This window comes from Echinococcus granulosus (assembly GCF_000524195.1).
Source record: "Echinococcus granulosus chromosome Unknown EG_S00139, whole genome shotgun sequence".
NCBI lineage: Eukaryota > Metazoa > Platyhelminthes > Cestoda > Cyclophyllidea > Taeniidae > Echinococcus > Echinococcus granulosus.
The window spans coordinates 30,503-41,704 of NW_020170519.1; the positions used below are offsets into that span (position 1 = coordinate 30,503).

The 11,202-nt window shown below is 41.8% G+C and overlaps 2 protein-coding genes across 2 annotated transcripts in view; one reads left to right on the plus strand and one right to left on the minus strand. All coding sequences in view use genetic code 11, as the record gives it.

Moving 5' to 3' along the window:
- Positions 1 to 5,766: 5,766 nt before the first annotated feature.
- Positions 5,767 to 7,472, minus strand: EGR_09242 (hypothetical protein; the record flags this gene model as incomplete). The annotated part of the gene is made up of 3 exons (XM_024498491.1): positions 5,767 to 6,732; positions 6,855 to 6,919; positions 7,460 to 7,472. The coding sequence occupies 3 exons, from the start codon at positions 7,470 to 7,472 to the stop codon at positions 5,767 to 5,769; spliced, it is 1,044 nt and encodes a 347-aa protein (XP_024347081.1).
- Positions 7,473 to 9,103: 1,631 nt separating this feature from the next.
- EGR_09243 (hypothetical protein) overlaps positions 9,104 to 11,202 on the plus strand; it is a gene marked incomplete at both ends in the record, with an annotated part of 7,545 nt that continues 5,446 nt past the window's right edge. Inside the window, 2 exons of the mRNA XM_024498492.1 lie at positions 9,104 to 9,136; positions 9,185 to 9,298. Of these exons, the coding sequence (XP_024347082.1) occupies positions 9,104 to 9,136; positions 9,185 to 9,298 (147 nt within the window). The remainder of the gene's footprint in view (positions 9,137 to 9,184; positions 9,299 to 11,202) is intronic.

Below are 11,202 nucleotides of genomic sequence, written 5' to 3' on the forward strand. Positions count from 1 at the left end.
CCTCGCTTAAGCCAACACCTCGGGTGGTGCCGATGAGGAGGAAGGCGAGAGCGGACAGCTACGATTCTGTGCATGCAGTTGCTCAAGTTTTGACTATTATTATTTGCATACAGCCTCGGTGTCTCAGGCAGAGTGCGAGAGAGGCCTTGAGTAGACTACGTCTTCGCTAGAAGTTCTGTCTCTTTTCTCTTCCCTGGCTTGTGAGATACAACGTTTAGCCAATCGACTAGGAAATGACAAATAGTACCACTATAAAATGCATTAGGATTTGGGAATCACTTCTGATGCATAACCTCCCGTGTAAAGCCTTCCGCAAGTGTATACATCGACTACTCATTTGATTTTTATTTGTCTATGTCAGTCAAGGCTAACGGTTGTTGCTAACCTTCGTTCTCGTATTCTTTATGTGCTTTGACGCTTGCATTCTCAATTATGCATTAAATAAATGCACATAATACGTGGATGACTTGCGTCTTCTATAAACCGACTTAAAACGGAGGGAAAAGATGAGATGGCTTTTGGGTTGCCGCAGCACTATAAATGATTTTGTGCCGAGAAAATATAATGACTCGACACAAGCGGTGAGATGGTTGAATATCGCGCGCACATTGCTTTTGCGAGTAGTAAGTTGGAATGGGTTTGGTTTTCCATTTGCCGAGTTGATATACAAAACAATGCTGTTAGAAAAATTCAGTCCTTCATAATTTGTAACAAACAAAATCCAGCCAGTAGTGGCACAAGCCCTGATGGATCTGCATCAATATAAACACTTTGAAGAACAAAAAATTCAGCAATCGTTATTCACAAATCACCTTGACCCAATTATATTCTAGTAGATCCTTCTACCTCTAAAAACGGCAAACTCTGTTCTCGGAATCTGAGACCCTTCCTTACTTCATTCATATAATGTATTGCTTAGATTACAGGGCAGTACCCTGCTGCCTTGACACGCCGATTGCTTTTTCCTATACCTACAGGCCAAAAATAGATCAAGTCTTTCTTGCAAACTTGCCTATCACTCGTGGTGATGTGCGCATCAGGACAGCTCACTGTTTTATTGTCTCCGAATTCACTGGTGACGATGTGCAATTTACAATTATAGCCTACATAGTCCTTTTTACAGAGAAAAGTTGGAAATATATTTGGTTAGGAGTGAACAGGAGAGAATGTCTGCTTCACTTTCTGCCTCCTTCGCTCTGTTTGAAACAGCAGTCCGAAGGAAGTCACTACTGGCGACTTACATGTTCATAACCCACAAGTCATTGAAATCCTCTCGTAATGCGAACTCAATGGGTAGTTCATTTTCGGCGCCTTTTAGAGTTTATTTGCAACTAATGCATCTGTGAATGAATCTTAATTTAAAATGCGATGCTCTTGTTTCACCACAACGAATTCATATAAGCTAGCGGAGTGCAGATTAATTGCATCTCATTTCGGTTCATGTCATCCGGTTGCTAACAAAACATCGGCTGGGGTGCTTTCGGCTCCTCCTTTGGTTGTGGTTAAGGCGTACTATTTCAGAGAGTCGTAACAAGTCGCCTCAACTTCAGCAGTTTTGGATTTCTCATCAACTGACTTTAAGATATATTTTATATCCCTGTTCTCAGCCTGACCTGCCGGTTTTGAATTCTCCTTACCCATCTTGAAAAAGAGTTTGAGGTAAGGGACAATATTGGAGGATATACCTAACCATTATTTAGGGACACTATCCACTTGTAAACAGAATATCAAATCAGTTTTTTGATAAGACCCCCAAATTTAAGTCGGTATTTGTTTTGCAGGTGGGATCTAGACACTTACTTGCTGCAAACCCTTATTTTAGGAGGGTTAAATTTGTGTCAGAAGCTGTGAGAACCCATGATTTTCATAGTTTTTAAGCGCCCGAACAAGAAATTAACATCATAGACTGGGGGAAGTCGTCTCGATTTGTTTCTAGTTTTCACCAAAATCAGCAAAAACGTTCACATGTATCTGTAATCCGATTTGTGCTGCCATATGGGCTCAACTTGCATTTCGAATCCGGATACCCGTAGATGCGTTGAATATGTGCAAATGACTTTTAAACAGGGCGCAATAACATTTCCTCGTAAGGGTGAAGGCAGGCTCTGACATCAGTATTGAGATAAAAGTAGGCCTTCAAGAATGTTGAGTGCTAATCCGAATACTGTTTGACCTCTTTTGGGAGATGGCAAAGGTGGTTTGGGTTTTCAAGAGCTGTTAATCCTTTATTCTGCAAAATTGTCATCGTTTGCCGTAAGAAAGGTGGTTCTGAGCCTATTTTCGTTTCCACGGCTCATCTCCTTAAAAGTCCCTCTAAAATATGCTTATATGTAATATTCTTGATGGAACAGTACCACTGGACCCAGTTGTTGGGTGTAAAACACATCAAAAGACAGCTGATTGCGCATATTTATGAAGTCTGCAGCATGTCGGTGCCTCGACAATTGTCGTCTACATAGCCTGCCAATCAACAACTTCACTCAAAAGCGATGCCTTTGTGTCCGTTTTTACGATTGCTGATGCATTGTGATTGCTGTTATGATTGAGTTTTTAACCAAGGAAGGCGTGCAGCCTTTTATTGCATTGATGGCGCCTTCTACCATTCCTAGTAGATTCTAGAAGCTTCTTGAATTTGCCTTATCACAAAAACTGAGCAGCTATTAAGTGGTGAATTGGATAAAGGCTGCATTTCCGTAGCTATTTTGTGTTTGAATAGCTCGTAGGTAGTAAAGACGCATAAGTGGCATTTCTGATTTGGTTCCCTGGAATGGCTGTATGAAGATTGCGGATGCGTCATTTCACTGGTGGGGTGTTCATTATTGTCCACTACATTTGTAACCTCGTGGACCGCCTTTGGGTCCCTATGCTTTACGGGTTGAAAATATCTCATTTTTAAAAAACGGTATGCAGCAGTCGAACTCTCGACCCATAATCGAATGGCACGGAAATTCTGGTTCCAATGATGCATTACTTGCAGGAATGCCCCCTTTTCCTGGCTAGAGTAGAGAAATCCGTGCAGTTTATAAAATGACATCTTCACTCAAATCTATGAGAAACACAATTATGCTGAAAATGGCAAACTCTATTTCCGAGCTGGCTAAGGAAATAATTGAGGAACTGATGTGAGTGAATTCCATGACTCAGTCAAGTCATCGCAACCCAATTCATCCTCATCAATTGTCTCACTTTGAAACCGACTAATTATTTGGTTAGAAGCCACCGAAGAATAAGGTCAACAAATGGCATAAAGTGGAGAGAATTGGCTCTCTTTCTCCCTACTTCTAACTCGTATTTCCATTTCCTATGTCTCCATCTCTTTCATTCCCTAGTTAACCGCAGATTGCTGTGTTAAGTCTACAAAAGAAACAAAGTGGTTATGCTTACCGCTTGTACTTCTCCCTACCCCCCTTGTCATGGGAAGTTTTACAGCTCAAATTAAAAATGTAGCCGTGTACACTAAGAGCATCGTGTCATGACTTAAAGCAAATTGTAGATGATACCAACGAGACTGCCTACTAGACAAGTTTAAAGTAGAAACTGCAGCATGTCATTTTTTCATTTTCATTTTAGGGCACGATGAATGCTATCAATTCGTTTTAACGCCATCAACGAGCATTAATGACTCATTTGAAGTTGACCAACACACCCACACCTCGGGCGTGGTTACTGGGTCCGCCTCTCTGGGAGGAGGGTTTGGCAGACTTCACACATTCCTCATCATGTTGTGTCAGTGACGTAGTTGTAACCCCCACCTGCCACATTACCATTCGCACATTGGTGAGACAAACCCCCACAATGTTTAATTCCAATATACCCAATAATCATTTCACTCAAACGACATGTTAATCTAATGAGCTTCATCCGGATGGTTTGTAGATACTTAACACTAAGTGATGGGCACGTTTGGTTCATTTGGGTTATTGCAATAGTGCGAACCTGTCTTTACTCGAGTCTAGATGATTAAATCATGAAATCATCGCAAACTGTTTAACTTGTTTAAGGTGGCTCAAGCGTAAGGCATTCCATTAAACTTTAAAATTAGTAATTGAATATGTGATTGCAAAAGTGTCAAATTGAGCGCCATCTCTGGTACTCCTGCGTTCGCTCTTCCGCTTTGCTCTACTCAAGCATCCCAATTAATTGTGTCAAGGATGATTAGTTGAGTCCGGGTGTCCAGAAAAATCAGCTTATTATTTGTGAACGTGCCGTAGGTTTGCCCCAGATTCTGCAATATTGAGCCCTCTGCAAGTTAAAGCTCCTGGGGCATGATTTCACTAAGTGCAGGGCACTATTTGGAATGAAGAAAGCAGGCCTATGCTCCGGACGGCTGCGACATGGCTACACATTCACGTTGGCGGTGTTCTCGCCCAAGACAGCCGATGATTGCGCTAGAACCTATTCACTGGCTAGATAAGGCTGGGTGACAAAGTACGCATGAGGAGGCGTGATGTTTACAAGTTCAGGTAACTAGTGCATTGATCTAACATGCAGCGGTTTGGAAGTTCGCAATGACTCAGGCAGCTGACCTCATTGTAGCATGTATTCATGTCCATAAACCGAAAGCTTATCACGCAATTTGGTGCCCGCGAATAAAAGTATGGCGTTCTCTGGCAATTTGACTTCTCTGTTTTGGCGCTGTTTCATCGGAAGTACAATAAGAGTTTTGTATGTGCTTGTGCACATCGACTTTGCAATTGGGAGTTCGTGTCAACTGGAATTCCAGAAATACAGCACACGGGTTGACTCGTCGTACCAGTAATGTGTCGTGTTTAGCCGAATCCCTCTCCTCCCAACTCGTGTCACTTTACTCCAACATCAAAGTTACCGCAAAACAAAATTGAGCCCAAAATCATCTATTCCTGTCTGATTAATAAGCCATGCCAGTTCTTCGCTTTTTAAGAATGAACGAAACTTAGTCAGATGATGTTCTGAAATTGGCAGAATTGTGAGGCATCATCCATATCGTCACTTTTGATTGCTAATGAAAGTCATTTTTCTTCTCAGATAGCTCTCGAATGATGACTAAAAGTCATGTATTTGTGTGTAATGAAGGTGTTTAGAACATTTGTCAAATAATTTGACTTTCTTCTCAAGATGTTCACCTTAATATGACTTTATGTATCCCAGTTCCAACCGCAATGCATAGGTTTATCTTCGCGAGGAGATGTGCCAAGTATGCACTACCAGCATTTCTTATTCCAAGTTTGCCTAAGGTAGCCCAATTTTGCAAATTCACATCTAACTTACAAACTTAACGTTTTGATTTGCATCCCTTAGTCGAATTCCTCATGGATAATTCCCGTTACCTATTGCCATTCGTAGTTGTATAACCCACCTGACATCTTATTAGCCCATATCAACAGGAGCAAGAAATTGTCTTTTAAACGTAGCACAAGCGTCCATTCACAAGTTTATGTCCTCTTGTTAAAACCCAAAGCTTCCAGTCCTGAACAAGAATATTGGAAGGCCAACTGTGAACTAGTTCATTTACAGCAAATAACTTAATTCTTACAACCAAGCGAATGCACACTCTTGAGTAATAAATCGGGCATTAGTCACTGCTGTGTCTGCTTCAAAAACAATGCATGTAGAGTTTAATCGTTTTTCCATGACATGGAGAAAAGGGTGAGGCGAATCGACGACCATGTCAGCTTTAAATCTGGTGATTGAACAACCTTCCTAGGGTGCTCTAGACTAAAGCACCCAACCAAGGCAAATCAGAAAGCAAAGCAGAAAAATACATCACCACTTTTAGACACACAAGAGTTACAATGATTTACGTTGTCTCTTGGACGGTAAGGAGTGGCCATCTTCACCACTATCAATCCTTTTGCAGATCACGTCGTAACAGGCCCACTTTAGTAGATCAGACCAGTTGATGGAGTTCATTCGATGAAGCTTGATACACCACAGTCGCCAATTCGTTGGTGCAGCAGCCAGTGGACAGCTGTGGAAGTCGCCAAGGGCGTGAAGGAATCTCACGAGACAGTCCATCTCGCTTGACTTGTTTCTCCTTCCATTGATGAGGACTGCAACAACCAATATTTGGTGAGGTGCAAGAGATTCCAAGGTGGCCGTTAAATCATCCTCGAGGAAGCGCGAAGGGTCTACCAAATAGATTATGCAGTCGTAGTAGTCCAGTCCATCTCGGGTGTTTGAATGTGTGGTATCTATGGGCCCATAATCAGGCATGGTTCTTTTGGAAATGCATCTTATTTCTTTATCAGCAGCATCACTAGTGAAGATGCAGTCTTGTACAGAAACGATGTGTGTGCGCAATGACAACTTGTTCAGTGAAGTGTCATCAGTAGATTTAAAGTGCAGTGCTTTCGACTGTACTGTTCTTTCCAAATTCGACATCAGCCTTGCATTAAAGTCTGGCAAAACACGAAAGTGTATAGTCCTGTGGCCCTGCTCTTGATCAAGCATGGATAAAAGGCGCTGACAGGCGTCACTTTGCTCCAGCTGATAGCGAATGGCTTCAGCAGTATTATGGAAAGAAGTTGGTGAAGGTTGTGAGAAGAGTAGGTGGCAAAGATGCTTGTCCAGCCAGGTCCATTGGTTAATGCGCTGACACAGCTCAGCGGTGAATCGGTGTGCTGAAAGGAGCCACCTCATGCTCGGAACACTCATGCAGAAATTCACCGACTCCGTGACATTGAGAAATTGGCATATTTTCAATCCTACTGCAGGTGGCAGGTAGGCAATTTTACGTTGTGATCTTTTGTGTGCCTAAATTGTTAAGGACGCGTGTGATCGTGAATGGCATGGAAATTGATTAGGCACAGGTTTAAAAATCGGAAACGAAAAAACAGAGAGCAAGGAAGGTAAAGCTAAAGGCCACCGAAACCTACCATTACTAGGAGGCGCCAGCCTAGATCGACTGCGTGACAGAGGGGTAGGGGTTTAAATAATGGTCCTGTAGGGGGGAGGGAACGGGTTGACCTCACTTCGAAGTTAGCACATTGGCTCTGTCAGGACTGTCCGGTTGAGAAGTCATGAGAACACGTGGATAAGGAATGATAGGTAAGGAATGTGATAATCCATCTTGAGAGTCCATAATACTCCCAAGGCAGTAAAATCTTGCAGCAGCAGTGACATCGACACCGTCGTCTGTTTTACTGCTGATAGACGCCTATCTGAATTAAAAGCAGGCAATTCCTCAGACGGTCATTACGTGAAGGATCTACCACTTCTTCCAAAAGTGATACCTTGAACTTACTGCTTAAGTAGCCTTTTCGTGATTGGTGTATTGTCCTGTAAAAGAATTGTTTGAGGTTTGCAGGAAGGTCTACTGACCTGAGGAGTCGGTTTTATGAGAAGCCTGCTGCCTACTACGAAGATGTTAAAATTTTATAGATTCTGCAAACAAAAGCGACAGCATGACTATAATGCAAAGAAAATGCGGCAACTCTCCTCTGGCTGCATATGGATTCACGCTTGGTTAATAATAACGTACTAGTAGTATGCATGGCACTGATTATAAATGAATTGCTGCATGTATTTCTAACCGCTTTTAACTAGCACAAAACTTTGGCGATTTTCGGATGCGGTACTTATCCATTTATTCGCCTTAATTCATTCTTTGCAATTTTGAGGTGCTCTTACTTATGCCACACGCACACACACACACAAATGTTTTATCCCAAATAATTATCTGGCTGAATAAAAAGCAAGCTAGTAGTCCCACTAAAATACCAAGTATTCGAGGGAGAAAATATTGCGGTTATTTTCCCACATTTGCTACATCAAAATAAGCCCGTAAGGTGAGGATTCATATCTACACCTGGTAGACAATAACGTTCGCATCCTATGCGAATTGATACACGTCCAGCAGACGTGATTGTAAGCAGCCGATCATGTAAAACAGATTTTTTTTATTGGTAAACAACGGGCGATTCTTCAACAGAGTCCCAAATACACCCGTAAGCATTGCCTACAACTCGTTTTGAATTACACGTAGTTCCATCGAAAGTAATTCAATCAAAGTTGAACCAGAACATTTAGGTGACTTAATTGTGACGCATGAAAGTTTGCTATAGCCTTTTAAGCAGACAGTTGCAGGTCTCTGGAAAGCCATTCCTTTGCTTTGGGCTCAACCTTCAGCCCCAATTGATGTCGAATCTGAACTTTGTGTAGGTGATTTGTAATACGATGGTGGTTTATCCCCAGTATTGGTGAGGCGCCACTTTTGTACTTCGAATTAGCCCCCTTGTACCTCGCTGGCTGGGGCTGGCCTTTTGGGCCATGCCAATAGCCCAGACACCTTCTCCGTGCTGAATATATATATTCTGCCCGAGTATTGTGTCTTCTTTCGTCTTAATGGAGTCTCGGGGCGCTGCAGATTATTGAGGTCTTACTCTGTAGGCTTCGGGAAGAAAGGGCCAGCACAAAAGCGAGGACTGATTTTGCAAATAGCAATGTGGAAGTCCATTAATAATCAGATCGCGAAGTATCAAATAAGTATGATACGCGCTTCCAACATGAATATTATTGTGATGTGGACAATGAAGCTTTGCCATTAATTAACCATGAAATAACTTGTGACTAAATGTTAAAGATAAATCTTCTACCCCAAAACACGCATATTAGTCGAAATTCCGACAATAATACAATTCGTTGGTCTAAACAACAGTGTGACAGTCCATAGCCATGAAATGCTAGTGAGATAACTTGACGTAAGACTGCTTAAATTGCAAATGAACACCATTTGCGTCAAATTGCTGCCCTTTGTAAAATGGTGTTTGATCTTTATAGGCGAAAATATACAAGTGCAAAATGGTTGTAGGTAGCAAAATAATGCAGAAACGCATTTTGAACTTAAGGAATGACTTTACACAAGTCCTTCTTTGCTGAATAATAAATTAAATCATCGGAATTATGGGTGATGTTGCCCTTTTACAGGCAAAAATAAGTCGGCTAGCTTGTTAACTTTCCAGTTGTTTTTGAATTGATGTTTTTATTCCAATCAAAGTACAATAGCTTTTCTTTATAAATTATATGCTGTATAAACAGAACCCACCTTCCCATTCAAGGTCATTGTGCATTTGTGCGACTAGCTGGCCCACTTGTTCATCTCCTCGAGCGGCAATGGATTTCTGCCATGTTAATTGGCTTGTATTACCACCGAACGAGGGTGAGCAAGTTTTTAAGGGCGAGTATTTTCTTTCTTTTGCTGCCTTAGGTGTTAGCAAAAGTGAATTGTCTACTTGTCAGCATACGTTTAAAGATGAATATGCAAGAAGTGTGGAGAATCCCGTTTTTGCCGTACGTAATTAAAAGATATTTGAAGTCGAAGGTGAGTTAGGATTTAGTCCCATGTCTAATATTTCTTGTTGTTTTTGTGCATTGTGAAGAACAGATCTATTTGTTTTTTAGGATTATAGTATTTGCCAATATGCTCACATCCTCAGGAAGAGTCTGAATCTGTTAATCCAAAACAACTTATAATCAATCTGTCGCTTGACTTTGAACTATCTTAGGACAAATGCACTTTCAGCGGGAGTTGGTGGCTGCTTTGTTGCCCTGGTGGTCAGTCAGTAGACATTGTCTGCTCTTTAAAGGACCCCACGAGTGCCGATGTGTTACAACTGGAAGGTCTGGGGATTTCCACCAAAGTCGTGCCTCGTAGTAATGGCACTCATTGTTGTGATTTGGCCATTCATGTGGGAGAATGAGGAGGCTGGAAATGCTTGTTCAGTCCCCAAATTTGCGCTTAAGCTGGTTCAGCTGGACCATGGGGTTACCATTTTACCAAAGTGAGTGTTTTTTTGATTTCCTGATTTTGATCATCTTTCTGATTAAAGTTGTTATGCTACGAAAAGGTTTCTACGATTCTCATAGCTATTTGTCTACCACGCGGCATATATATGAGACTTGGGTTTTTTGACAGCTTATGATATCTGGGGTTGCACTGAATCATGGTTTTTAAAATAATCGTTCATATTTGTGATATTGAAACTGGTGGATGCCCTTTGTGTTTTCTGGTTTTTGAGCAGGATTTGTGCTGGGTTGTATAATTAGCCTCAACTGGTGCGATTATTTAACCAATGCGATGACTGAGATGTCGCAATGGAGGCAGGTAGACCTTAACTGCGAAAACATTAAGCAGTGCTTCTATAGCTGCTATCTCAAGTTCCGCCTTCGACTTCCTTTGGTATAGATTTACCAGAAGTCGGGTCTTATTCGCTGATTCAGTTCTTTTTTTGACCTCATTACCCGATAGATGCGCAAGTAGATGGTCTTGGATTCACTAATTAGAAAGCATTGAGTCCTGCTGTGCGGCATCTAAATCTTCGGCCTTGCGACCGTTTGGCTGAACATTGCTTTGCTAGCCCAATTTTGAACCTTTCTAATGTTTGGCTTCGGATTTCTTTAGCATGACGCCCACTGCGCCATCAGTGGCTACATATAGGTGGTAATCATTTCTGTTATGTTATGCGATGGTTGTTTATCTCTTGGCATTGGCGAGGAGCCACTTTTGACTTGGCCTTTGTACCACGCCGGGTGGGCTGGCCTTCGGTCCATGCCAGTAGCCCAAATACCTCCTCTGTGCTGAATGCATATGTTCTATCCGAGTATTATGTCTTCTTTCGTCTTCAGAGAAGCTTGGGGACGCTGGAGTTATTTTAGTTCTTCTTATGAAATCCGTCCTCAGCATTTCAACCCGAATGCATCAAACCGAGTACGAATGAGGGGTAGGTTTAGGCACTCCGATGAAAGTGTTGCCATACTATTTGCTAAAAGGCCTTCCATGATCTACTATCGAAATGTGTCCTTAACATTGACGAAATGATCAGCGAATCCTTAATACCTTTACAACACTTAAAAATTGTTCTATTTTGGAGGTAGAAGTGCGGCGATTGCAGAGATGTTATCAGAATAATGCGTATAGGTCCCCTTTGGTAACAGACTGTCTGTTTGAATCGTTCCTTCGAACGTCTTTTCAGTATTTGTCATGGAGATCGTTCCACGCAACTGTGTCACTAGTCTAGATAGCAAAATCGTCTCTAATTTAGTTGTTAAGCAGATGCACAGGCGGCGAAGTTTATTTGTTCACCTATTAGTTTCCACGGCCCTCTCAATGCTTGCTGAATTTGAAACGCTGCATTTGGGGTATTTTTTGGAATTGCATTCTAAGACGTTTGCTCAGGTGTAGCGTTGTCTATTTGTGATACCTCATACTTCATCAAAAGTCGTGGT